This window comes from Felis catus, chromosome E2, assembly GCF_018350175.1.
Source record: "Felis catus isolate Fca126 chromosome E2, F.catus_Fca126_mat1.0, whole genome shotgun sequence".
Classification (NCBI taxonomy): Eukaryota; Metazoa; Chordata; class Mammalia; order Carnivora; family Felidae; genus Felis; species Felis catus.
In genome coordinates this window covers 16,445,507-16,472,491 of record NC_058382.1, presented here as the reverse complement: position 1 = coordinate 16,472,491, position 26,985 = coordinate 16,445,507, and the positions used below count along the sequence as shown (strand labels likewise).

The 26,985-nt window shown below is 37.6% G+C and overlaps 2 protein-coding genes across 3 annotated transcripts in view; both read left to right on the top strand.

Annotated features, from left to right (window-relative positions):
• Positions 1-1,464: 1,464 nt before the first annotated feature.
• Positions 1,465-3,004, top strand: LOC123382171 (zinc finger protein 345-like). The gene is given in 3 exon segments (XM_045045520.1): positions 1,465-1,864; positions 1,867-2,409; positions 2,412-3,004. Coding segments are annotated over 3 exon segments (1,068 nt in total). The 5' UTR covers positions 1,465-1,644; the 3' UTR covers positions 2,717-3,004.
• Positions 3,005-11,919: 8,915 nt separating this feature from the next.
• The window catches only part of LOC102901416 (zinc finger protein 420), a 126,558-nt gene continuing 111,492 nt past the window's right edge, over positions 11,920-26,985 (top strand). Inside the window, exon 1 of one of the 2 annotated variants that reach the window (XM_045045446.1) lies at positions 11,920-12,205. The gene's annotated coding sequence lies outside the window, so the exon portion shown is untranslated. The remainder of the gene's footprint in view (positions 12,206-26,985) is intronic. The other variant, XM_011289938.4, reaches the window with a different exon arrangement.

The window sequence follows — 26,985 nt, the reverse complement described above, 5'->3', positions numbered from 1 at the left end:
GGGAAGTCTAGCTTTTATCCCAGTCTGTTCCACACTGTTCTGCACCCCCCCCACCCACTCCCCCCCCCAGCAAGACTTTACCTTTCCATTTTTTTTCCTAAATAAAAGCAATGTGTATATCTTAAAAATCTCCCTTTCTTACTTTCACGGCAGCATACTATATACAATTTAGTCCACCTTCCTTTTTTCACTTAACAATATATTCGGGAGATAACTTCAGGGAGGTCTGAAGATTTTCATCATTCCTTTTTACGGTTGGAAAATACACTCCACTTAGTAGATGCACCATAGTTTTTTCAACCAGTTACCTAAGGATGGACATTTGAGTTAGTTCCAGTCATTGCTATTATAAATTGTGCTGCACTGAAGGGCATTGTGAGTAAATCTTCTAAAATTTATGTCAGTATATGTTTAGAGTTGAGTCATGTCACTCATATTGTTGGTTTATAAAAGGATAAGTAAGTATATAATTTGGCTAAATGTTGCTGAATTCTCCCCCACGGGGGGGGGTACCATTTTGTCATCCAGCTAGTAATGAGTGAGAGAGTCCATTTCTCCATAGCTTCCTGAAAGAATATGCTGTCAAACACTTAGACTTTTGCCATTTGGACAGTTGCAAAATATTATCTGTGTAATTTTAATTTGTGTCAAAAATTGAAAACTATTCATTTAAAATTTCCTGGTTATCTCATGATCCCGTATGACTTCCTATCAATTCACGTGCTTTGTGCATTTATCAAATTCCAAGAGTGTATTTGATCACTGTATAAATCATTCACATCTCATATAAATTAATTTTTAATTTAATTCCCCTATTTATACCATAAAAGTTTCATTTCTTCCAGGGGGTGGGGGAAAGCAAATGTTTTCTATTATGCTTTCTTTCAGACCACGAATCTAGGTGTAAACCAAGGAATTATCTCTGAAGGAGGAAGTTTATGAAATAGAATCACCCCAATAGTTTATATTGGAAAGTCTTTTTTTTTAATTTTTTTTTAATGTTTATTTATTTTTGAGACAGAGAGAGACAGAGCATGAATGGGGGAGGGCCAGAGAGAGAGGGAGACACAGAATCTGAAGCAGGCTCCAGGCTCTGAGCTGCCAGCACAGAGCCTGACGCGGGGCTCGAACTCATGGACCGTGAGATCATGACCTGAGCCGAAGTCGGACGCTTAACCGACTGAGCCACCCAGGCGCCCCTGGAAAGTCTTACAAAACATGAACTTGAGTTTTCCTGTTACAGAAATGACTGGGAATGAAAAGAAAAACTGATGAAAAACAAGGATCTTGTGAGAAAATTTTTAATCAAGTTATTTTCAACTATGAAAATGTATACACTTTCAGTCAGCACCCATCTCTTACTCCATATCAAAAAACTTACATTGAAGACAAAGCCTGGGAATGCAAGAACTATGAGAAAGGTTTTGTACGTGACTTCCAACTAACTACACATCAGAGAATTGATACTGGTAAGAAATTCAGGAACCATAAGGAATATGGGAAGGCCATTAGTAGGGGTTCAAAACATTTTCAGCATCAGATCATGTTTATTAGTGAAAATTGTGAACATAAGGAATGTGGTAGAGTCTTAGATTGTGTCCACCAGAGCATTTATACTGAGGAGAAAATCTATGAGGGTAAAGAATGTGGAAAAGCCTTTCAATATTTCTATCACATCAGAGAGTTTACACATGTGAGGAACCCTGTCTAGCTAAGGAAAGTGGGATGTTTTTTTTAAATCATTCCTCAGACCTTATTTATCATCAGATACTTCTTGCCAATGAGAAAACTTATCAATGTATGTTATATGGAAAAGCCTTTAGTAGCAAACCAGCCATTACTCTGCATCAGAGAATTCACGCTGGTAGAAACCATATATATGTAAGAAGTGTGGAAAAGCCTTTCATAGCAATTCAATACTTACAGAACATCAGAGATTTCACACTGGTAAGAAACCTTATATATGTAAAGAATGTGGCAAAGCCTTTCATTATTCCTTGGATCTTAAAAGACATCAGAGAATCCAGACTGGTGAAAAACCCTATGAATGTAAGAAATGTAGCAAGGCCTTTAAGAGTGCATTGTATTTTTTTATACAGCATAGAATTTATAGTGGTGAGAAACCCTATGAATGTAAAAATTGTGCTAAGACATTTGGAAGTAGCTCAACCCTTAATCGACATAAGAGAGTTCATACTGGTGAAAAACCCTATATATGTAAAGACTGTGGAAAGACCTTTTGTAGCAGTTCAAAATTTACAGAACATCAGAGAATTCACACAGGTGAGAAGCGCTATGTTTGTATGGCATGTGGAGAGACCTTTTGTAACAGTTCTATACTTACAGAACATCAGAGAATTCACACTGGTGAAAAACCATATGTCTGTAAAGAATGTGGAAAGGCCTTTTATCACTTTCAGACCTTCATCAACATTGGGGAATTCATATGATTGAGAAACCCTATGAGTGTAAGGAATGTGGGAAAACCTTTAGTAGTAGCTCTGCCATTATCTGGCATCAGAGGATTCATACTGGTGAGAAACCCTTTGAATGTAAGGAATGTAGAAAGGCCTTTCATCATTCTTCAGACCTTTCTCAACATCAGAGAATTCACAAGGGTGAGAAACTTTATGAATCCAAAGAATGTGGGAAGGTTTTTGTACGTAGTTTAAATCTCAATCAACGTAGAAATGGTCATGCTGGTAAGAAGCTCTGAAAATAATCTGTGGGAAAGGCATTCACTTAATTTGAGTTAGGACTTCATGCTGATTAGATCCTGTAATTAATATGAGGAGCCCTTTATTTGGTATTGACAGCTGAAATTGCCCAAGGATATAGTAAATATTAGAAAACCATCAACAGTTCACTTCTTACTTAATATCAGGAATTTATAAATTTGAATGAAGAAAATGAAAATTTTGGTGCATGTCAACCTTAAATATCAGATAATTTATTGCATAATAATCCTAGAATTTTATTTTACTTTTCCTAAAATAATTCTAGGTATTTTTTTGTCTTATGTATATTTACTGATTATTAAAATTGTTAAGGGGCGCCTGGGTGGCGCAGTCGGTTAAGCGTCCGACTTCAGCCAGGTCATGATCTCGCGGTCCGTGAGTTCGAGCCCCGCGTCGGGCTCTGGGCTGATGGCTCAGAGCCTGGAGCCTGTTTCCGATTCTGTGTCTCCCTCTCTCTCTACCCCTCCCCCGTTCATGCTCTGTCTCTCTCTGCCCCCAAAATAAATAAACATTGGAAAAAAAAATTAAAAAAAAAATAAAATTGTTAATTGTGCTTACAGTTCTGGGCTGACTTATTTTTCTCCAAGATTTTGAACCCATCACTACTTATTCTTTCCAGTTGCTTTTCCTGCTGTTTTGGTGGTACAGTCTTATTTATATAAACTTAAAAAATATGTATATATATATATATATATATATATATATATAAGCTTAAGTTTCAGGGCAATGATTTATCATTCATTTGCATATGTTTATATATGTGTATGTATATACATACTTATATATCTGTAATTATACCTGTACCTTCTTTTCTTCATTATTTTTATTTTTATATATTTTAATACAAATAGAACTGTACTGCCTTTTTGAAGAGTTACTTTTTTTTTGAAGTGTTACTTTTAATATTAACATTTTATTGTAATTTTTTCAGAAAATTTCGAAGAGCGCAAAAGAAACTATTATAATAGCCACCCTCAAAATTTTCAAAGCAAATTCTTTCAGAAAATTTTAAAAGAAACTCCTTTTCACAAATTGCCTTTCCTATGGTAGAGCATAGCATGAACAGTTTTCCAAGTCAGTAAATAGTATATCATTATCCTTATTTGAATAAAGCTAATGTTTATCTGTGTGGCTCTACTATTATTTTACTAGTCTATTGATAAAATGTTTGCCTTCTAAATTTTGTCTTTATAAACAATGCTCCTTTCAACATCCTGTTTGCATTTTGTATACTTGTCTGCTTTATTTTTTATTTCTGAAACAATCTGTGAATGTCTTATACTTACAAAAATTTTAAATATTACAGATAAGCTAAACTCCCCTTTGACTATTTCCCTTCCTCTAGTTTCTCCCCTAAAGTTACCACTGTTGGCAGTTTCATTCGAGAGCCTTTTTAAAAACATTTTTTAAGTGTTTTATTTATTTTTGAGAGAGAGAGAAAAAGAGAGAGAGGGAGAGAGAGAGAGATACAGAGTGTGAGCAGGGGAAGGCAGAGAGAGGGAGACACAGAATCTGAAGCGGGCTCCAGGCTCTGAGCTGCCAGCACAGAGCCCAATGCAGGGCTCGAATCCATGAACCACGAGATCATGACCTGAGCTGAAGTGAGATGCTCAACTGACTGAGCTATGCACATGCCCCTCAAGAGCCTTTTAAAAAATTTTTTTAACGTTTATTCATTTTTGAGAGACAGAGAGAGACAGAGTATGAGCAGGGAAGGGGCAGAGAGAGGGAGACACAGAATCCAAGGCAAGCTCCAGGCTCTGAGCCATCAGCACAGAGCCCTATGCGGGGCTCGAACTTACAAACTGCAAGATCATGACCTGAGCCGAAGTTGGTCACTCAACCAACTGAGCCACCCAGGCACCCCTCAAGAGCCTTTTTAAATGCAACTCCACACACACGTTATATATATATTGCTTTCAATCGTATATGTTTTGCTTCAAGTATGGCAAAATTGAGGTGACTAACATAACTGTCATTGGTATGTAATGAGTAAATGAGTTATGAATGCATGAATATAACTAGTGAATTGTTTAGTAAATGTTAGTCACTATTATCTTCATCTATTTTATTTATGGAATGGTGTTGAGCTGTGGGGGATAAGCTTAGGGATCCCCCGGGCTTACACCAATGGGTTAGCAAGGCATAAAGAAATACAAAGTCATAAGATGCTCACACCTGAGTTCGGGTAAACCAGATTGGCACCCCAAGAATATGGGATGCAAAGGCACCCTCATAATAGGGAGGCGCAAAGGTGCCAGAAATAGGGAGGTGCAAACACACCCTAAAATAGAAAGGGGGTGCAGAACCCCCAAAATAGAGAGGGAGAGGCAAAGGCCTAAAATAGGAATGGTGCAAAGGGGCCCAATACATAGGTATGTAAAATAAACAAGATCAAATATATTCAGGGTGAAAGCACCCCCAATTTAGTACTATAGCAGAAAAGCTGCTTTCATGGGAGAATAGGGCCAGGTTAGATAAATTGGTGAATTGAACTATATGGACCACTGCGCTGCAGGCAAAGCAGCCCAGAGCAGAGATGGTTAACAAAAGAAAAGGTGTCTTGTTAACCTGAGGCTATTTCTCCTATCTGTCTTATCCCCCGCAGGCTGGCAAAGATAAACAGGCATGGCACCTCCTGTCTGCCGTTAACAACCATCTACCCATCTGCCTGGTGCCAAGATTTTGTTTTATATTGACCCAAACCCCAAACACGGTATATCTTCAAAACCTCCCTTTCCCCCTCACAGCCTCAAGTTAATGTTTACAGTTTGTCTCTTTGTACACGCCCATCACCTTTGTAAGCCTTCTGATCTGAATAAATATGGGTCATGGACCCTTATTCGGGGCTCTCGTCTTTTCCTGGACATTAGCCATGTCTCGCTTTAATCCTGCATCTGCTCTTTTCCTGGCCAAAAAAGAACTTTAGACTTAAGAGTCTTCGACACTGAACCATAATGTACACTTTACTCACTAACAGATACTCCATATTGGGAAGAAAAAAAACAAAATCAAATAAAGATGTTAAGATGTAGTAAGCTCTTCCTGCAGAACTCAATCTTTATGCTGATCATGACATTCATATCAGAGAGAAAGTGTATATAAATGGGTATGGGGTGGTTGAGATCACAACTGTCACGGCATAATGAGAAGAGGTTTATTACCAAATGTATAATACAGAACACATTATCTGACTGATAAGAGAACACATAGGGTAGCTACCTATCTGAATACTGACTTGATTCTTATCGACATCACCCTTTTGTTAAGGATAAAATCAACACAAGTTACAATTGCTCTAGGAATAAATAATAGTGGGTATTTTGTATAGAAAATGTTGCTTGACAAAAGTACATGGAAGAAAATTTACATTGATGCATGTACTAGAATACTAGAAACTTTTATAATCTATATTTTTAAGAAACTGAAAAAACATAGAAATAGCTAAAGACAATGGAATGCATTTGTGAAAATAATTGAAATAGAGTACAGGTTTCCCCTGCTATTCAAAAGTACAGTGTTCCCCTACCCCCCCCCCCAAAAAAAAGAACAAAAGTGGTGTCCCTATGAAATCTTTTGCAGGCTGAACTGATATAAAGCAAAGAGTATCCCTGCTTTCCAAAGTTCACCATATGCCACTTTGCTTTTTAGGAAAGACCTATATTAGTATGGTGACAGCTTTTTTTTTTTTTTGTAAAAGTGAATATCCTCTTTGTATTTCTTTCTGTTAGCAAAAACAGGTACAAATGTAGGTCTTTTGTGAAAGTGAGGTGTTACAATGCAACCTTTCAGAATGATGTCTCTTGAAAAATTAACAATGTAGAGATTTTGGTCAAAAAAAGATAAGCATTATGACTTAGAAATTGATGTTACTACAAGCTAGAGAGTTTATGGGTAATATATATATATATATATATATATATATATATGTGTGTGTGTGTGTGTGTGTGTGTGTGTGTGTGTATATACCCTTTGTTTTGCTAATAATTTTGAAAAAATAAAATGCATGATATTCTTCAAAAAGTCTTCAGAGCTCAGTCAAGAGAAATATAAACACTTAGTAGTCCAGTAAAACTAAATGAATAAATTACTCATTGCTAAAAAACATCACCTGACCTTTTTTTGAAGTTTTAATTTTAATTCCAGTTAGTTAACATACAGTGTAATATTAGCTTCAGGTGTACAATTTAGGTGAACACTTACCTTCAACCCACCTGCTGCTCATCACAATGAATGCAATCCTTAATCTCCATTAAGTGCACTCCTCCCCCCAATACCTTCCCTCTGGTAACCATCAGTGTGCTCTCTATAGTTAAGAGTCTGTTCCTCGGTTTGCCTCTGTCTTTTCCCCCAATCCTAATTTGTTTTGTTTCTTAAATTCCACATGAGTGAGATCATATGGTATTTGTCTTTCTCTGACTGACTTATCTCACTTAGCTTAATACTCTCTAGCTCTATCCACATCATTGCAAGTGGTCATATTTCATTCATTATTATGGATGAGTAATATTCCATTGTGTATATATATATACCACCTCTTCCTTATCCATCAGTTGATGGACACTTGGACTGTTTCCATAATTTGGCTATTATAGATAATACTACTATAAAGGTAGGGGTACATGTAGCCTTTTGAATTAGTATTTTTATATTCCTTGGGTATATACCTCCTTGTGCAATTGCTGGGTCATAGAGTGGTTCTATTTTTAGCTTTTTGAGAACTCCCTACTGTTTTCCAGAGTGGCTGCACAAGTTAGCATTTCCACAGTATAAGAGGGTTCCCCTTTCTCCGCATCTTTTCCAACACGTGTTGTTTCATGTGTTGTTGATTTTAGCCATCTTACAGGTACGAGGTGATATCTCATTGTAGTTTTGATTTGCATTTCCCTAATCATGAGTGATGTTGAGCACCTTTCTATGTGTCTGTTGGCCATCTGTATGCCTTCTTTGGAAAAATGTCTATTCATGTCTTCTGCTCAGTTTTTAATTGGATTATTTGTTATTTGGGTGTTGAGTTTTATAAGTTCTTTTTATATTTTGGATACTAACCCTTTATCAGATATCTTATTTGCAAGTACCTTCTCCCATTCCCAAACTTGCCTTTTAGTCTTGTTGATTGTTTCCTTCACTGTGCAGAAGGTTTTTATGTTGATGTGAAGTCCCAATAGTCTATTTTTGTTTTTGTTTCCCTTGCCTCAGGAGACATGTCTAGTACCTGATCTTTTTTATAAGCAAAATTCCCAAAATTTTGAGGAGCTTCTCATAGTTTATTTAAACATGGAAGCTTGACATTTAATTCTATGACTCTCGCATAGCATTGATTTTACAGTTGAAGGGCAAGACAAAACTTCTGATATCAGTTATGAATATTTGTGTGACATCCTGAATAAAACGGTAATTTTAATTCACAAGTCTATTCAGTAAAATCTAGATGATTGTTCATTCCAAAGAAGTTGAATAATATTTCTATAGTTTACATAGTTTACATAAAGTCCAAAAGGTTCTTTTTTTAATATAATATTTTTTTGTTTATTTACTTTGAGAAAGAAAGAGCACAGAGGAGAGTAGCAGAGGGGGAGAGAGAATCCTAAGTAGGTTCATGTTGTCAGTGCAGTGCAGAGCCTGATGCAGAGCTCCATCTGATGAATTGTGAGATCATGACCAGAGCTGAGATTAAGAGTTGGATGCTTAACCAACTGAGCCACCCAGGTGCCCCCAAAAGGTTATTTTTAAAGGTGTTGATCCATCCTGGGTCACCTGGATAGGCTCAGTCGTTTGAGCTTCTGCTGAGGGCTCTATGCTGAGTGTGGAGTCTGCTTAAGATTCTCTCCCTCTGCCCCTCCCCCTCCTGTGCACCCTCTCTAAATAAATAAATAAATAAATAAATAAATAAATAAATAAATAAACAAACAAGAAGTTTATTTAGAAAAAAAAAGTTAAAAGTGTTGATCCATCTGGTATAATTTTCTTTCTACATCAAAAATTTCCTTTGGAAAAAAAAAATTTCCTTTGGGCTGCATGGCTGGCTCAGTCAACGAAGCATGCAGTTCTTGATCACGGGGTGATGAGTTCCACCCCACATTTGGTGTGAAGATTCCTTAAAGAAATAAACTTAAAATTTTTTTCCTTTAGCATCTATTTAGTTCAGGTATCCTGCCAGTCAACTATCTCAGTTTGTCAAAATAAGTATTTTATCTTAATTTTTGGAAGATATTTTGGGGGCATAAGATTCTAAGTTGATGGAATACATACATATATGGTCTCCTATTGGTTCTGTTTTGCTGGAGAACCCTAATACATCAAGGCTGTAAACATGTTTGTGGCTTCCTGCCTTCCACATGCTGCCAGTTTTGCAAAGTGGCTATCCCATTTTGCATTCCCGCTGGCAATGTATGAGAATTCTGTTTGGTTCACATCCTCATCAACAATTGATATTGTTTTTTCAATTTTAACTGTTTTATTGGTATGTAGTAGAATTACATTGCAGTTTTAATTTGCATTTCTCTGATAAGTACTGACTTTCAGCATCTTCCTATGCCATTAAATACACACTTTGGTGAATGTCTGTGCAAACCTGTTGCCCACTTTTATTGGGTTGCTTGTCACCTTTTTCTTACTGAATTGTAGGAGGTCTTTTTTAAATTTATGATACAAGTCTATAATGTATTACAAAGACCCCTTTCAAATATTTTCACTGTCTTCATAGTGTCTTTTAATGACATTTCTTAATTTTATTATTTTGTGTTTTTTTTTTTAATTTTTAATGTTTATTTTTGAGAGAAAGACAGAGCACAGGCAGGGGAGGGGCAGAGAGAGAGAGGGAGACACAGAATCCGAAGCAGGCTTCAGGCTCTGAGCTGTCAGCACAGAGCCTGACACGGGGCTTGAACCCATGAATGGTGAGAACGTGACCTGAGCTGAAGTCAGACGCTTAACTGACTGAGCTGCCCAGGCACCCCTACATTTCTTAATTTTAATGAAGTCCTACTTTTTCTTTTATGGCTTGTACTTTTTATGTTCTGTTTAATAAATCTTTTCCCCAACAACATGAAGGTATTTTTCTACATATGTATTCTTTTAAAGTTGTCTTAATTTTTACATTTAAGTGAAAATTTCACATTAGGCATTTTGTCAAAGAAAATCTTGCATTAATTTTGTGTACTATGTAAGGTGAAGATAAAGATTCTTTTTTTTCCCTTGTGGATGTCTAATTGTTCCAGCACTATATACTGAAAAGACCATCCCCATCCTTCCTCCACTGAACTGATGTGGAATTTTTTTTTAAAGTGACTATTTTTTTATTTTCTATTGCATTTCCTTTGTGTTTTATCCTTGTACAAATATAACACTGTTCTGATTACCATAGCTGCAGTAGGTAGAATTCTAAGAAGTCACCCATGATATACAGCCCCCTGATGTTATTCCTGTGATAATATTATAATACATGGCAAAAGAGATTTTGAATGTATTTAAAGTGACTAATCAGAAACCTTAAGATAGTTTATTTGGGTTGGCTGAACCGAATCTAATATGAGCCCTTTAAAAGCAGTGTTTTCTCTGTCTACTAAGCAGAAAAGAATTCAGAGATGTGTTCTAGCTGACCTGAAAGAAAGCGAACATTCATTGTGAATTGCCTGTGGGGGACATTTGGAAAATATCAGAGAGTGGTCCCCAGCTGACAGCCAGTAATGAAATAGGGACTTCAGTACTACAACACAAGGAACTGAAATCTGCCAACAAAAATGAGCTTAGAAGTAAATTTTTCTCTGGATCCATTAAATGAGAACTCAGGCCAACTAATACCTTGATATAAGCCAAAGGGGCTTAAAAAAAACTTCTGGAATCACAGTAACTTATGTTCCAACGTCCAAAAGGGCTTCAAATATTTGGCAACCTTGGTCACTGTCAAGTTCCCAACATACTTTGACTAGTGCATGTGGCCTTGGGTCGCTCTTCAGGAAGAACGGACCTTTGCCTTTACTCCAGTCCTATTTGTCCTTATAAGGTTTGGAAAGAGGCAATATTGAAAGCATTGGATCAACACCAATACATACAACACACACCTCTGCAAGGGGACATAAATCTTCTTGCTGCTCCTCTTGTTTGTCCACAATAAATGCTAAAGTTGATTGGGTATCTTTGCCTGTTATGGAAGGTATACAAATGTACACATCAGGGGAATTCAAAGGAAAACAACCATACATCCACCAGAAAGTTTAAAAAGGAAAAGACATACAATATTAAGTATGTTAAAAGGCAGAACAATTAGAACTACAAGACAGAGCTGGTGGAATTCCAATTGGGAAACCACCTGGGAACACCATTTGGCAATATGTTTAGTTTTACTAAAGCTAAACATATATGTAACCTATGACCTAGCAACTCTCCTCCTAAAAATATATGTAACCAAGATGACACATATACACAGCCAAAGACTACAAACAAGAATGTTTATGGAGCACTATTCTTAGTAGCCCCAAGCTGAAAACAAGCCAAATACCATCAACAATGAGAATGAACTAACTTTATTGATTAAACTCACAAACAATAATTGGCGGAAAGAAGTCAGACCAAAGGGGGAAAAGAGTGTACATACAATATGATAACATTTATGTAAGCTTCAAAATCAGGCACAACTAATCTACATTGTAAGTTAGATGATGGAGACTTTACAGGAGGCAGGTAGGGGACTTCTGGGGTGCTAGTTATACGGTCTGAGAAATCTCTGAAAATTTACCCAGCTATTTGGGCAGTTTTTTATGCTACATTCAAAAACTGTACTTTAAACATTCAACATTTTTTTTTTTAACCGTAAAACACAGTCTCGGGCACAGCAGCATAATCACAGAGGTCATAAACTGAAGCCAACGCACTCACACCAGCACTAAAGCATCACTCTCCCTCTCCTTCCCCACAAGCCTGACTGCCATTAGGGCCCAAGTATTCCTCATGTTTAGCCTCTACAGACTCCGCTCTATCGTGTCCTCCAACCGCGGGTCTTCCAAACTCTGCGGGGTCACCTCCCGCAGCAAGGATCAAGCTGCGGCTGAGGGTTCAAGACTGTCCCCATCAGCTCTCCCGGGGGGAAGGGGGGGGGGGATTTTAGGCCACACTACAAGTCCCAGAAGTCCTTGGGGCGGAAATAAACTTCCGGCGTTTAGCCGGAAGCAACCGGGATTGCGATTGCGAGTGACCCCGGTGGGAAACTGGGACTCTCAGGTTCGTCGGTAGTGAGCGGAGGAGCAGCAGGTTGTCGTTAGGAGCCCGGGGAGGATTACTCGGGTTGTCTGCTCTCTGGGGTCTGTCGTGTTCTGGACTACACTTTCCAGAGGCCTCCGGGTGTAACGTCACTTCCTTCTAAGGTGGTCAGCTCCGTAGTGCTGGAGCGAGTGGAACAGCGCGGCGACCGAGGCCATTGGTTTCTTCCGGGACTGGGGGACGTGAGCCTGACGCTGGGGAAGCTGAAGGTGAGGCGTGTCAGAGCCCGGCGTCGGAGACCGGCGTGTGTGGAGCCCTAGGCCTTAACACGTCAGTGTATGTGTGTGAATGTGTGACGTAATGTGCCTGTGAGACTGCATGGTTATGTGTGACCACTTGAAGGAGTGTTGATTGTGTCTCCAGCTGTGAGCGTACTTGTGCGAAGCTGTGAGATTGACTCCTCCTTTAATTATGTCGTTGCTTTTTTATGTGTCTATTCCCTCTCAGCTGTGCCTAGCCGGGAGCCGACTGCGGGCAGGCATTGATAGAGATATGCTCACACTGAGGCTATTTGGAGGTTCGACAGCTTCTGGAAGCTTGTGGTTGTGGGGGTCTCTGTGGCTTGCTGCATTGCGGAAATCCAAGCTGGGCTACCAGCTGGAAAGGCCAATACAAGAGATGAGTTTTGATTGAAAAGGAGTATGAGCTTTATTCCGGAGGCGGGTCAGCTAGCTGGGTAGGCCAACTCTTGTCCAAAGGCCAGCTCTCTGGTTTTTCCCTGGCCCGGACATTTTTATTTAGTTTTTTGTCTTTTTGTTTTTGTTTTCTTGTTTATCTTTGGCCCAGAGATTTTTTTTTTAAAAATTTAATGTTTATTTTTGCGAGAGAGACACACACACACACACAGAGTGTGAATGGGGGAGGGGCAGAGAGAGAGGGAGACACAGAATCCGAAGCAGGCTCCGGGCTCTGAGCTGTCAGCACAGAGTCCCACAGGGGGCTTGAACCCAAAACTGGGAGATCATGACCTGAGCTGAAGTCGGACACTTAACCAACTTAGCCACCCAGGCACCCCCGACCCAGAGAATTTTAAAGGGGTTTAATCAGTTAAGGGAGTGCAGTGGTCTGTGACATTTCTGGATTATGTGTAGACTAGTTGATGCTAGCTATAGAGTTATCTCAGTGCTTGGAGGTTGTGCAAGAAGTTCTGGTTCTTTGGTACTCTGAGTTTGGGCGGGTTGTGCAAGAAAGTCTTGTTCCTTGGTACCTGGGGGTTGTGCAAGAGTACTCTGTTCTTTCTGAAAAGGAGGGCAAGGTCTACAGATGCACAGAGGGAGGTCAGTAAAGTCATTTGTGTGATCTTAAACGAGAAAAACATTTTGCTAAAAGATGGCTGGGCTCATCAGAAAGCTAAGAGAGCTTCAAACAGGCTTGCCTCTGTGGCCTGGGAACATTCTGGTGCTTTATTCCTGAAGGTCAGTGGTCTGCATATCTCAAAGGAAGCAAATTAGTTCTGTCACAGATCAGGGGCCTTGAGTCAGCAAGCAAGGAGTGTGTTAACTTGAAGGAAGTTAACTCTTAAGACCAACTAGAGTCAGCCATTAACAGCTGCTCCCTCTCCTTGTAGCCATGGGGGCCCAAGTTCCCTGGAAATGTCCCTGCCTGATTTGGGAACTTAGAAAGATGAGTCCCAGATTAAAGATTCCAGATAAATTTATCTTTTAAGTCACAAACCTGATCTCAGATTGAGACTTTAAGAACCAGAAATAGTCCCAGGTTGGGGCGGGGGGAAGGCTGAGAAAAAAGCCAGGGTTGTAAGATTCCAATCACTTCCCTCAGGAAATCACCTGGGGAGACCTGTGGGAATTCTCGTCCTTCACTCTGTGGTACTCTCTGACTTTCTGGTTCTCAGTCTCTTTCTAACCTTCCTTTGAATGTTTACTTCTGAGTAAATGGAGGGGGTGGAAGTAGTTGCTTGTTTCTAACAAGTCAGTCTGGGCTCAAAGAAAGGCTTGGTGTCCTCAAATGTCCACCAACAGAAGATGTGGTATATATATAAGGGAATATTACTCAGCCATAAAAAAGAATGAACTCTTGCCATTTGCAATGACGTGGGTGGAGCTAGAATGTATCATGCTAAGCAAAATAAGTCAGTCAGAGAAAGATAAATAGCATATGATTTTACTCATATGTGGAATTTAAGGAACAAAACAGATGAACATATGGGAGGGGGGAGAGAGAGAGGGAAACAAACCATAAGATACTTAAACAAAATTTTTTTTGATGTTAATTATTTTGAGGAGACACAGAGAGGGAGAGACACAGTGTGAGTGGGGGAGGGACAGAGAGAGGGAGACACAGAATTCGAAGCAGGCTCCAGGCTCCGAGCTGTCAACACAGAGCCTGACAGGGGACCCGAACACGTGGGACCCGAACCCAGGAGATGTGAGACCATGACCTGAGTCAACCAAAGTTGGCCGCTCAACTGACTGAGCCACCCAAGCGCCCCAACCATAAGAGACTCTTAAAGATAGAGAACAAACTGAGGATTGATGGAGGGAAGTGGTGGGGGGGGGGGGGGGGAAGGGCTAGATGGGTGATGGGTATTTAGGAGGGCTCTTATTATGATGAGCACTGGGTGTTATATGCAAGTGATAAATCACTGAATTCTACTCCTGAAACCAGTATTGCACTGTTAATTAACTAGAAATTATATAAAAATTGGAAAAAACGAAGAAAGAAAGAAAGACTTGGTGTCTCAAGATTCTTTATTCCTTACCAATTAATGGCTTTGTCTTAACTTTGTAAGTTAACTTACACGGGTCACCAGAGACTAAAGGAAGAGCCACTATTGGACAACTGAGAGTTTTATCCAAGGTAAATCATTCTTTCGTCTCTGAAGTGTTTTCTGTTTTTTCATGGTGTGGGAATTTTTGCTTTTTTTCTTTTGAAACTCCATAAAAGGGATCCTTTTAGTGTTCTGGTCTTTAGGCCTGGCTATTCCATAGAATAATGGGGCCAGAAGGAATGGACCCAAAGAAGTTATTCCACTCCATTTTGCTCCTTTTGACCTAAGGTACATTTATTCACCTGATAAATATTTCAATTCCATTTTTATACTTAGTATTTTTCTAAGATTTTTTAAGGACTAGAACACATCTCTGAGTAAAATTCAAAAGCCTTGATTTTGAGTATTTAGTTTTCAATTTTCTTGTTGTTTTTTTTTAATTTATTTTTTTTTCAACGTTTATTTTTGGGACAGAGAGAGACAAAGCATGAACGGGGGAGGGGCAGAGAGAGAGGGAGACACAGAATCGGAAACAGGGTCCAGGCTGTGAGCCATCAGCTCAGAGCCTGACGCGGGGCTCGAACTCACGGACCACGAGATCGTAACCTGGCTGAAGTCGAACGCTCAACCGACTGCGCCACCCAGGCGCCCCTCTTGTTTTTTTTATGTATGTGTGTTTTTAAAGTAAGCTCCACGCCCAGTGTAGTGCCTGAACTCACGACCCTGAAATTAAGAATCATGTGCTCCACCACTGACCCAGCCAGGTGCCCCTCAATTTTATTTTTTATTGTTTAAGTATTTAAAAGGTTCAGAAGAGTATACAGTGAATTCTTCCTTCCAGCCTTGCCTCTAGTCTCATACTTTTCCTATTTCACAGGCAGCCAGTGGGACTAGTTTCTTGAGTACTGACTGCCAAAGGAATTCTCTGTACTTTCAGATGGCTATCAGTCTTTCACTATTATAAACAGTGGTGGGATAACTTTCCTTGAATATATAACATTTAGCTTATCAATGAGTTTATTGGTAGAATGAATGCTAATTTCTTGGATAACTTTTATGTGGACTTTAAATTTTAATAGTTTTTGCTATCTTTTCCCTCATAAAGGCTATATTGTCACTTTTCTAACCAGTATTTTCTGATTTTGTGTTTCAGTCAAGGTATTTTGCTGGTTGTTGGAAAGTTTAAGGAAATTATTAATATGCTATTGTAGGGTTTTTCAAACTATGGGGTTGTTAACCTGATTTTTGTGTGTGGTAAAATCAATTTGCTAAGTCCTGACCAGCATTTTCTTTAACTTTTCATTGTGAAAAATTCAAATATGTACAAAAATAGATTAAATAGTAATGAACCGGGGCACCTGAGTGGCTCAGTCGGTTAAGCGTCTGACTTCAACTCAGGTCACGATCTCGCGGTCCGTGAGTTCGAGCCCCGCGTCGCGCTCTGGGCTGATGGCTCGGAGCCTAGAGCCTGCTTCAGATTCTGTGTCTCCCTCTCTCTCTGCCCCTCCCTTGTTCATGCTCTGTCTCTCTCTGTCTCAAAAATAAACGTTAAAAAAATTAAAAAAAAAATAGCAATGAACCTCTATGTACCACTTTGCTAGGCTTCAGTAGTGATTGACTCATGACCAATTGTCTTTAATCTACCCACCTAGGATTATTTTGAAGTATTTTGAAGTACATACCAGAAGTATCATTCTATTCATAAATGTGTGTATAAATAATAGTCTTTTATTTATTAAAAAAATTGTTTTAATGTTTACTTATTTTTGAGAGAGACAGAGCGTGAGTGGTAGAAGGCAGAGAGAGAGGGAGACACAGAATCAGAAGCAGACTCCATGCTCTGAACTGTCAGCACAGAGTTTGATGTGGGATTCGAACCCATGAACCATGAGATCATGACCTGAGCCAAAGTCGGATGCTTAACTGATTGAGCCATCCAGGTGCCCCATAAATGATAGCCTTTTAAAAATATAATCAAATACCATTATCCTCACTGAAAAAATAATAATATTTCCTTAATATCAGATATCCAGTTAGAGTTTAGATTTCCCCACAGGGCAGATAACTTTGTTTTTAAGATTTCTTTGAATCTGGGCCCAAATAGGATCCATGCGTTGTGATGATTCATAAGTCTTTTAATAAAGTCTTTTTTAAAATCTTTAGTTTCTCATTCTTTCTTTGTCTCTTTCCTTGCAATGAATTTTTTGAAGAAACTGGGTGATTGTCCAGTAAAATTTCCCACAATTTGTCATCATTAACGTGTTTTTATGTATTTCTTAGAAGTTGTATCTAGAGGCTTCCTTCCACCCTCTTCCCCACCTCTTTGGCAAAATGATTTCACTGATGCTAATGTATATTTCCACGAAGAGGCACATAATGTCTGCCTTTTTTTGTGATATTTTCTATTATTATTTCGTTAGAGATTGCTAAATAGTTATAGTCTAATTCATTAATTGTATCTTCTTTCTTTAACTGGAATAATTATAGAAAGTGAAAATTTTCCATATCAGCTTCTTGGTTATCTTGAGGTACAGATTGCTCAAGGGAGGCAGGACAGATTTTTTTTTTTCTCATAACTTACTAGTTTTCAAAATGAGGAAATAATGAACGATAATGAAATGATGTTTTGCTAGCATTCTCTTCTGGGGACCACTGATTTTCTTTTTTACCATTATTATAAAGGTATGGATTTTGATACACTTAAATGTTTCAATCTATTGTAGTTTTATTTATGTATACTTAAATTCGTATTGTGTCATATTTGACCATTTGGAGCCTATTCAGATTGGCTCATGGGTCTTTTTGACTTGATCTTAGTACCCTTTGATAGCTTTCTTGCTTTTTGGTAGATCTTCTCTGTCAGGAGTTGACAAACTTTCTGCTAAGGACCATATAGTTAGTTTCTTAGGTTTATGGGTCATACTTTCTCAGTTGCAACCACTCAACTTTGTTGTAGAGTGAAAGCAGCCATATATAATACATAAGCAAATGGACGTGGCTGAGTTCCAATGAAACTTTATTTCCAAAAACAGACAATGGGTATATCAAATAGCAGAATTTAAAAGGTGAGGGGCACCCAGGTGACTCACTCAGTTACGTGTCTTTTTTTTTTTTTTAAGTTTATTTATTTTGAGAGAGACACAGACAGCATGAGTAGGGGAGGGGCAGAGAGGGGGGTGGAGGGAGGAAGAGAGAGAATCCCAAGCAGGCTCCGCGCCATCAGCGCACAGCCCAAATGTAGGGCTCAAACTCATGAAACCGCGAGATCATGACCTGAGCAGAAACTGAGAGTCGGATGCTTAGCCGATTGAGCCACCCAGGCGCCCCAACTGTCTGACTCTTGATTTCAGCTCAGGTCATGATCTCATGGTTCATGAGTTCAAGCCCTGCATCAGGCTCTGCATTGTAAGTACACTGTCAGTGCAGAGCCTGCCTGGGATTCTTTCCCTCTCCCTCTGCCCCTCCCCTGCTCATGCTTTCTCTCTTTCTCTCTCAAAATAAACAAACTTAAAAAAACTAAAAAAAAAAAAAAAAAGAATTTAAAAGGTGAAATTTAGTATCTATTTTAGTGAATGCTGATAGAGATGATTTCATTGTTACAAAGAATAGGTACCAGCTGCAGTTTTTAAGCAAACCTCCCACATACACACCTTCTGAACACACACTTAATGGAAATCAAATTCTCTGTAACACCTATGAAAGAGAAGTGCTATTACTCTGTTTCTAAGAAGCAATTGTCAGATTTCTGGTAATGTTTCAAATCAGAACCTCACCTTTTATATGAAAAGGCCTCTTATAAACTTGATAGTGTGTTTAGGGGGAAAAATGGATACATGGAATTTATTGGAGTTAAATTTGAGAGAAAAGGAAAAGTAGAAGACTCATATTAATATGTGTTATTTTATTGTTATGCATTTCTACCCTTTGTTTGTGAGGTTACTGGCTGAATAATGCCCCAAATAGGACTTGTCTCATGGCAGGGATCCAAAGTGATTGAGTTGTATTGAATTATATTTAATTGAAATAAATTGCAAACAAAACCAGAAATCAAGCAGTGGGCTGATTTGGCCAACACGCCATTATTACCCTCTTCTAGGCTCTTGTACGTTTCCTAACTCAGGCCTCCTTCATATTAATGGGAAATGGTATTTTAAGACGATATTCTAGGTGCTAGGATATTCATTGCTACTGGGTTGATCATTGTTTCTATGGCTTTACAAAGCTAATATATACGTATCTTTTAAAAGATTAAAAAATAGGGGCGCCTGGGTGGCTCAGTGACAACCACTCAGTCATTTGAGTGTCTGACTGTCGATTTCAGCTTAGGTCATGATCTCACCATTGTGAGATGGAGCTCCACATCTGGCTCCCGCTGAGCATGGAGCCTGCTTGGGATTCTTTGTCTTCCCCCCCGCCACCCACCCTTGCTTGTGGGCTCATTCTCTCTCTCTCAAAAATAAATAAACACTAAAAAAAGAGAAAAGATTAAAAAATAAACTGTCACAATCCCAAGGAGCCTAGAGATATGATGAGTTAATGTAATGTGGTATCTTGGATGGGATCATGAAACAGAAAAAGGACAATTCTTTATTCCTTGCTTTATAAAGTGTGGAAAAAATATTCTGATTCTTTATTCCCCACTTTATAAAGAGCACTCAATAATAATAGTGATTTGATTACTGAAACCAATTTTCTATTTTTGGTGTTTTTTTGTTTATTTTAATCTTTTTGTTTTTTTTAGGGTATATTCTAGTAGGAATATGGAATCAAATTACTGTGTTCTAGAGTCATTTGGAATAGTGCCTCTTGAGAGGCTATGCCACAAATTGGAATCACATTTGTTTGTTTCACTTTTTAATTTTTAGAGATTGCTCTTTTAAAATTTAATTTTGTCTTTTAAAATTTAATTTAATTTTTAAAAATTTAAAATTTTAATTTTGTCCTATAATTATATAAAGTACTTGGTCCCAAAGTCAAACATGCAAAAGAAGGTTTAATTTGATCTCTTCCTCCATTGTTGTACTTTCTACCTATAAGTAGTCACTTTCTTCTGTGTTGCAGTTTATTCCATCTTTTAAAATATACTATAAGGAAGCACATGAGTGTATATGTATTATAGGTATTTGTATTTATCTATACCAAAAGCAACAAAACAAAAAGTAGATAAAGGGACTTCATCAAAATTAAAAACTTTTGTGCTTCAAAGAACATCATCAAGAAAGTCAAAGACAGCCCACACACAATATGGGCCAAAGTCTTACAAATCATTTTTCTGATGAGGGACTTATGTCCAGCAGATAGATATATTACAATCTAAAAATAAAAAGTTAAACAACCCAATTAAAAATCGCCAAAGTATCTGGGTAGGCATTTCTTCCAAGATAAACAAATTACTATTAAGCGTGTGACAAGATTCTCAACATCATTAGCCATCAGGAAAATACAAATCAAAACCACAATGCAATATCACTCACACAGACTAGAATGGCTCGAATAGAAAAGACAGATAATAACAAGTGTTAAGAAGGATGTGAAGAAATTAGAACCCTCATATACAACTGGTGAGAATATAACATTTAAATATAAAGAGAATATGGGGCGCCTGGGTGGCGCAGTCGGTTAAGCGTCCGACTTCAGCCAGGTCACGATCTCGCAGTCTGTAAGTTCGAGCCCCGCGTCGGGCTCTGGGCTGATGGCTCGGAGCCTGGAGCCTGTTTCCGATTCTGTGTCTCCCTCTCTCTCTGCCTCTCCACCGTTCATGCTCTGTCTCTCTCTGTCCCAAAAATAAATAAACGTTGAAAAAAAAATTAAAAAAAATATAAAGAGAATATAAAATGGTGCAGCTGCTTTGGAAAATAGTCTGGAGGAGTGATGACTAACAATTGCAGGGATAAGGAAAGTATTCTAAAATTGATTATGGTAATGGATTCTGTGAATATACTAAAAACCATTGATTCGTACACTTAATAATGTGAATTGTATGGTGTGTGGATTAAATCTCAACAGAATTAGGGGCGCCTGGGTGGCGCAGTCGGTTGAGCGTCCGACTTCGGCCAGGTCACGATCTCGCGGTCCGTGAGTTCGAGCCCCGCGTCAGGCTCTGGGCTGATGGCTCAGAGCCTGGAGCCTGTTTCGGATTCTGATTCTGTGTCTCCCTCTCTCTCTGCCCCTCCCCCGTTCATGCTCTGTCTCTCTCTGTCCCAAAAAATAAATAAACGTTGAAAAAAAAATTAAAAAAAAATCTCAACAGAATTGTTTTAAAATGTATGACCATAAATAAAAATCAGGAAAAATGAGTAATGTCCCTACTTCTATTCAACATTTACTTTAGATTGTAGGCACTTCACCAAGCCTGGGGGGAAAAGTAAAAAGTGTAACCGTTGAAAAGCAACCAAAAATTGATTAGCAGATAATGATTGTCTATAGGGATACAAAAAAATGTGGAAGTATTCTAAAAATTATTAAGAAATGAAAAATCAACAAGATATATAAATAAAAAACCAAGTTCAACAGCATTTATCTTTTTGAAATGTTGCTAGTTTATCTTTGAACTACTAGGAATTACTAGGAGTGGGGTCACTGGTAAAATGCTTCTATAATTTCCTAGTTATTGCTAAATTCCTTCCTTTGAAACTGTACATTTACTCAATCAACATTTTACTACTGGTTTTCTCAGGGATCTTCCAGAAGAATATACTGGCAAACTTTTGGGTATTTTCCATTGATATTGGTCTCATTGTAATTTTAATTAACATTTTTGTTATAGTGAGCAAAGTTGAGCATCTCTTTATATACTTTAGTGTATTTGCATTTGTTTTTCTTTGAACTGTCATTTCTGTTGTCCATTTTTCTATAGGAGTATTATTCTTTTTCTGCTTTTAAAGCCATCTTATATCTTATTTATGTTAGCCCTTTCTCTGTAATATAAGTTCCAAATGTCTTTTCCTAGGTTGTCACTTTTCTTTTACTAACGGTGTTTTCCCAATTAAAATCAATTTTTTTTGTGGTTAAGTATCCATCTTTCCTTTAATATCTATAGATTTGGCTCATGGCTAGATAAGTTTCTCTAACTCCTGAATTTTAGAAAAATTCAGGCATTATTTCCTCTTACGTGATTTAAATTTTTACATTTCACAAGGGCCTCCATCTGGAACTTAATCTGATATATTCTGAGGAGTAGTCCAATTTTTTCATTTTTCATTTTACTTCATCATCACCTTTTTATTTTATTTTTATTTTTTTATTTATTTCTTTTTGAGAGAGAGCCTGTGTGCAGGCAAGGGAGGGGCAGAAGGAGAGGGAGAGAGAATCTTAAGCAGGCTGCATACCCAGTGTGGAGTCCAACACAGGGCTTGATTTCATGACTGTGAGATCATGACCTAAGCCAAAATCAAGAGTTGGACACTTAACTGACTGAGCCATCCAGGCATCCCCTTCATCACCTTTTTAAAGGTCCATATATTTCTCACTGATTAAAGATTCCACCTTTATCAAATATGAAATTTCCAAATATTTGGGTCAGTTTTTTAGATCTCACAATTTTCACTGGATTTTCTCTCTATAATTTTGAAATAATTGAAAGAAATTAGGAGAGCTTCTGAAGATTCCCATAGGATACCTAAATTTGTATCTTCCCACATACCCTTTAAAAGCAGTATGAATCAACAAGGAAAACAATTAAAACTGCATGTAACAGTCTGTGCCTACAGCCTTATTCAGAACTAGAGGTTACTATAAACTTCAGTTTCTATGTAAGTGGAGAAATGCATTCCTCAAACAGGCAGATCCAATTCTGATGTCCATCCTAGACTGAAGAGTTAGGGAGAGAAAAGTGAGGGAAACATTGCAGTGCTGGCAGTGTTGGAAAATGGATAACTTAATCCCATGAAGACAGAGGTCCACCTTGAGTGGGAAAATACAACATGACTCACAGCCTGTTAGACCAGAGCATTGCCTTTTGGTTGAAAGGAAGATTCTTTTTTTTTTTTTTTTTTTAATTATTTTTGAGAGAGAGAGAGAGGCGGGGGGGTGGGGGGGGGTGTGGAGACAGAGGATACAAAGCAGGCTCTGTGCTGACAGCAGTGAGCCTTGTGTGGGGCTCAAACTCACAAACCTTGAGATCATGACCTGAGCCAAAGTGGGACACAACCAACTGAGCCACTCAGGCGCCCTGAAAGGAAGATTCTTGAAAATGGTGAGTTGGAAGTTGGCAGTCGTAGGAAATGCCCACTCCTGGAGGGGAGGCATGCCTTCAAGGATGATAGTGAAAGGAAAAACGGAATCAAGTGTCAGAAACTAAATGCCCTTGAACTGGGAATTCTATTAAGTTTCCCCAAATCTCACATCCTTCTTTAATGATACCTGTTTATGCTGTTATTACTAAGAACATTGCAGATCACAGTATCAAAGAAGAAAATGCTCTCAGGGCATCTGGGTGGCTCGGTTGAGCATCCAATTCTTGATTTCAGCTCAGGTCATGATCCTAGGGTCGTGGGATTGGGCCCCATGTCAGGCTCTGCACTGAGCGTGGAGCTGGTTTGGGATTCTCTCTCCCTCTCTCTCTCCCGTGTTCACACACACACACACACACACACACACACACACACACACTCTCTCTCTCTCTCTCTCTCTCTCTCTCTCTCTCTCTCTCAAATAAAAAAATAAAAAAAAAAAAGAAAATGCCCTTGAATTGGGAATTCTATTAAGTTACCCCAAATCTCACATCCTTCTTTAATGATACCTGTTTATGTAAAAACTACAACCTTAAGCAAGTTGGGTTGGTTATATTAATATCAGACAAAATAGACTTTAACACAAATCTAATACTTGAAAAAATTAACAGAAAATGGTAGGAAATGTATGTGTGTATGTATATATACACACACACATATATATATATGGACATACACATATATGCAAAGTTACTAAAAGAAAACAGAAGTGAGAATTAAACCATTTTAGCTAATACTGTATACAAAACTAAACATGAAAACAGAGGAAAAGTGTAACAGGGTTCTGGTGTGAGTTAATTCATTAAATAAGCTTTGACCATGTGAAACAACATCTAAATCAGAAATTCAAAACTTCATAAAACACATGGAACAGAAAACCAGCAAGAGTAAAACAAGAATTGAGTGAATGACTAATGATATTGAGGCAAAAGCCAAAACAGTCTTGATACTAAGACTATGTTGTAATGTATCAAGGCTAGATTTTACATTTGAATGAAAAAATATTCAAAGAAATAATTGTCAAAGAACTTTCAAATGTGATGAAAAACACTAATCTAGCCATCCAGTAAGTTAAATGAGTACCAGGTAGGATAAATGTAGAAATGTATACCCAGAGACATCATAATCAAAATGTTGACAGCCCAAAATAGATAATCTTGAAAGTAATAAGAGAAAATTAACTCATCATGTACAATGGAACCACAATAAGATTAACAGCCAACTTCTCATCAGAAATAATAGAAGCTAAAAAGCAGTGTGACAATGTATTTAAAGTGCAGAAAACGGAAACCAAAAAACAACCAAAATCCTGTATTCAGCAAAGCTATCTTTCAAATTTGAAAGTAAAGACTTTCCCCCAAACTGGAATGAAGTTAGTAATAATCTAAGTCACTTCTAATAAGATGGATATTGTAATGATTGCCTAAGAGCAATCATTAGAAAAGCACTTTAAAATATATAGCTTTAAGTCATTTAAAGAATTAAGCTGATAAACTAACATACAGCCACTTCAGACAAAAGAGGGTAAAAAATGAGAAACTAAGGAACATAGTCATGAGATCTAAAGAAAACTAATAACAAAATGGCAGATGCTGTTCATCCATATCAATATTAATATTAAATGTGAAAGGCTTAAGCAATCCAATCTGCCAAAAGACAGATTTTTTGGACTGCATTTTAAAAATTAGAAATAAGATCCAGCTATATGCTGCCTACAGGAGATTTGCTTTAGATTCAAAGACACAAATAGGTTGAAAAGGATGAGAGAGAAAAGAATGTAAATTACAACCTTAAGCAAGTAGGATTGGCTATATTAATATCAGATAAAATAGACTTTAACACAAATGCTGGTATTAGATAAAAAGGAGCATATTATCATGATAAAAAGACTCAATATCAAGAAGATACAACACCTAGTAACAGAACTGCAAAACACATGAAGCAAAAATGGACATATTTAATGGAAAACAGATAACAGCAAGAATAGTTGGGGACTTCATAAGTCTACTTTCAATAATTGATAGAAGACTAGGCAAAAAATAAGGATATAGAGAACTTGAACAACATTCTAAACTGTCTAAAGCTAACAGACATCTATAGAACATTTCACCCAAAACTACAGAATACATATTTTTGTTATATGTACATGAGACATTCTTCAGGATAGACCATATGCTAGCCATAAAATAAGTCTCAAATGATTTAAAAGAATTGAAGTCATAAAATTATGTTTTCTGACCACGTGGAATTAAATTAGAAATTAACAATGGAACAAAATTTGAAAAATTCACAAATATATTAACATTAAACAACATTCTCATAAATGACAAATGAATCAATGGAGAAATCACAACAGAAATTAGAAAATATTTTGATATGAATGAAAATGAAAACATGACATATCAAAATTGGGATGCAGCTAAAAGCATTGTTTACAGGGAAATTTATAGCTACAAATTCCCATATTATAAAAAGAGAGAGTCTCAAACAATAATTTAAATTTCTACCTCAGGCTAGAAAAAGAAGAGCAGATTAAACCGGAAGCAAGGAGAAGGAAGGAAATACTGAAGATTGGAATTGAAGATAAATAATCTAGGGGATAGAGACACAGTAGAGAAAAATCTACAAGACCAAAACTTGGTTGTTTAAAAAGATCAACTAGATGGACAACCTTTTGCTTAACTTACAAAGAGAGAAGACTCAAATTGCTAACATCAGGAATGAAAGGGCAGATTTCAAAACCAATCTAACCAAAATAAAAAATATTATAAGGAAATAACTATCAACATATGTATGCTAATACATTTGATAATTTAGATGAATAGACAAATACTTAGGCACAAATTACTGAAGCTTGTGACTCGAAAAAAAAAAAATCTAAGTAGACCTATACAAAGATACTGATTTAGTAATCAAAGAACTTTGCACATAGAAAAATGAAGCCTAGATGGTTTCATGGTGAGTTTTATCAAACATTTAAAGAATTAACATCATTCAGGTCACCTGGGTAGCTCAGTCGGTTGAGCGCTGACTTCAGCTCAGGTCATGATCTCATAATTTGTGAGTTTGAGCCCTGCATCTGGCTCTGTGCTGACAGCTCAGAGCCTGGAGCCTGCTTCAGATACTGTATCTCCCTCTCTCTGCCCCTCCCCTGCTCACTCTCTGTCTCTCAGAAATAAATAAACATTAAACATTTTTAAGAAAAAATAATTAACGTCACTTGTTCACAATCTTTTCCAGAAAATAAAGGAGAAAGCACTTTCTAGTGAGTTTTCTGAGACCAGTAACACCCTGAATTCAAAACTAGACAAGACATTACAAAAGAAAATTACTAGTATTTAAGATTACACAGCAAAAATCCACACACAAAAATGCCAGCAAACTGAATCCAGCAAATATAAGAGGTTGTACACCATGGCTAAGTGAGAGTTATGTCAGGAATGTAAGGTTGGCTTAACATTTGAAAAAATATATGTATACATAGTATACCATAATAGTAGAATAAAGGGCAAAAGTCGATAGATGCAAAAAAACCATCTGGCAAAATTAAACAACCTTTTATGATAAAAATACTCATCAGACCAGCGGTAGAAGGCAGTCTGACCTGATACAGAACATCTCTCAAAAATCCACAGCTACTGTCTTATTTAATAGTTAAAACACTGGATACTAAGATCAGAAAAAATATGAGGGTGTCTGCAGTCACCATTTCTGTTTAACATTGTTTTTGAGATAAGAAATAGAAATAAAAAGTCACTCACATTGGAAAAGAAGTAACACTATCTCTATTTGCAGATCACATGATCTTCTCTATAGAAAATCCTAAGGAATTGGGGCACCTGACTGGCTCAGTTGAAAGAGCATGCAACTCTTGATCTCAGGGTCATGAGTTTGAGCCCCATATTGGGTATAGAGATTACTTAATAAATAAAAAACTTTAAAAAAAGAAAAGAAAATCCTAAGGAATGTATTAAAAATAAACTATTAGAGATAATAAATGGGGTCAGCAAAGTTTCAGGATACAGGTAAA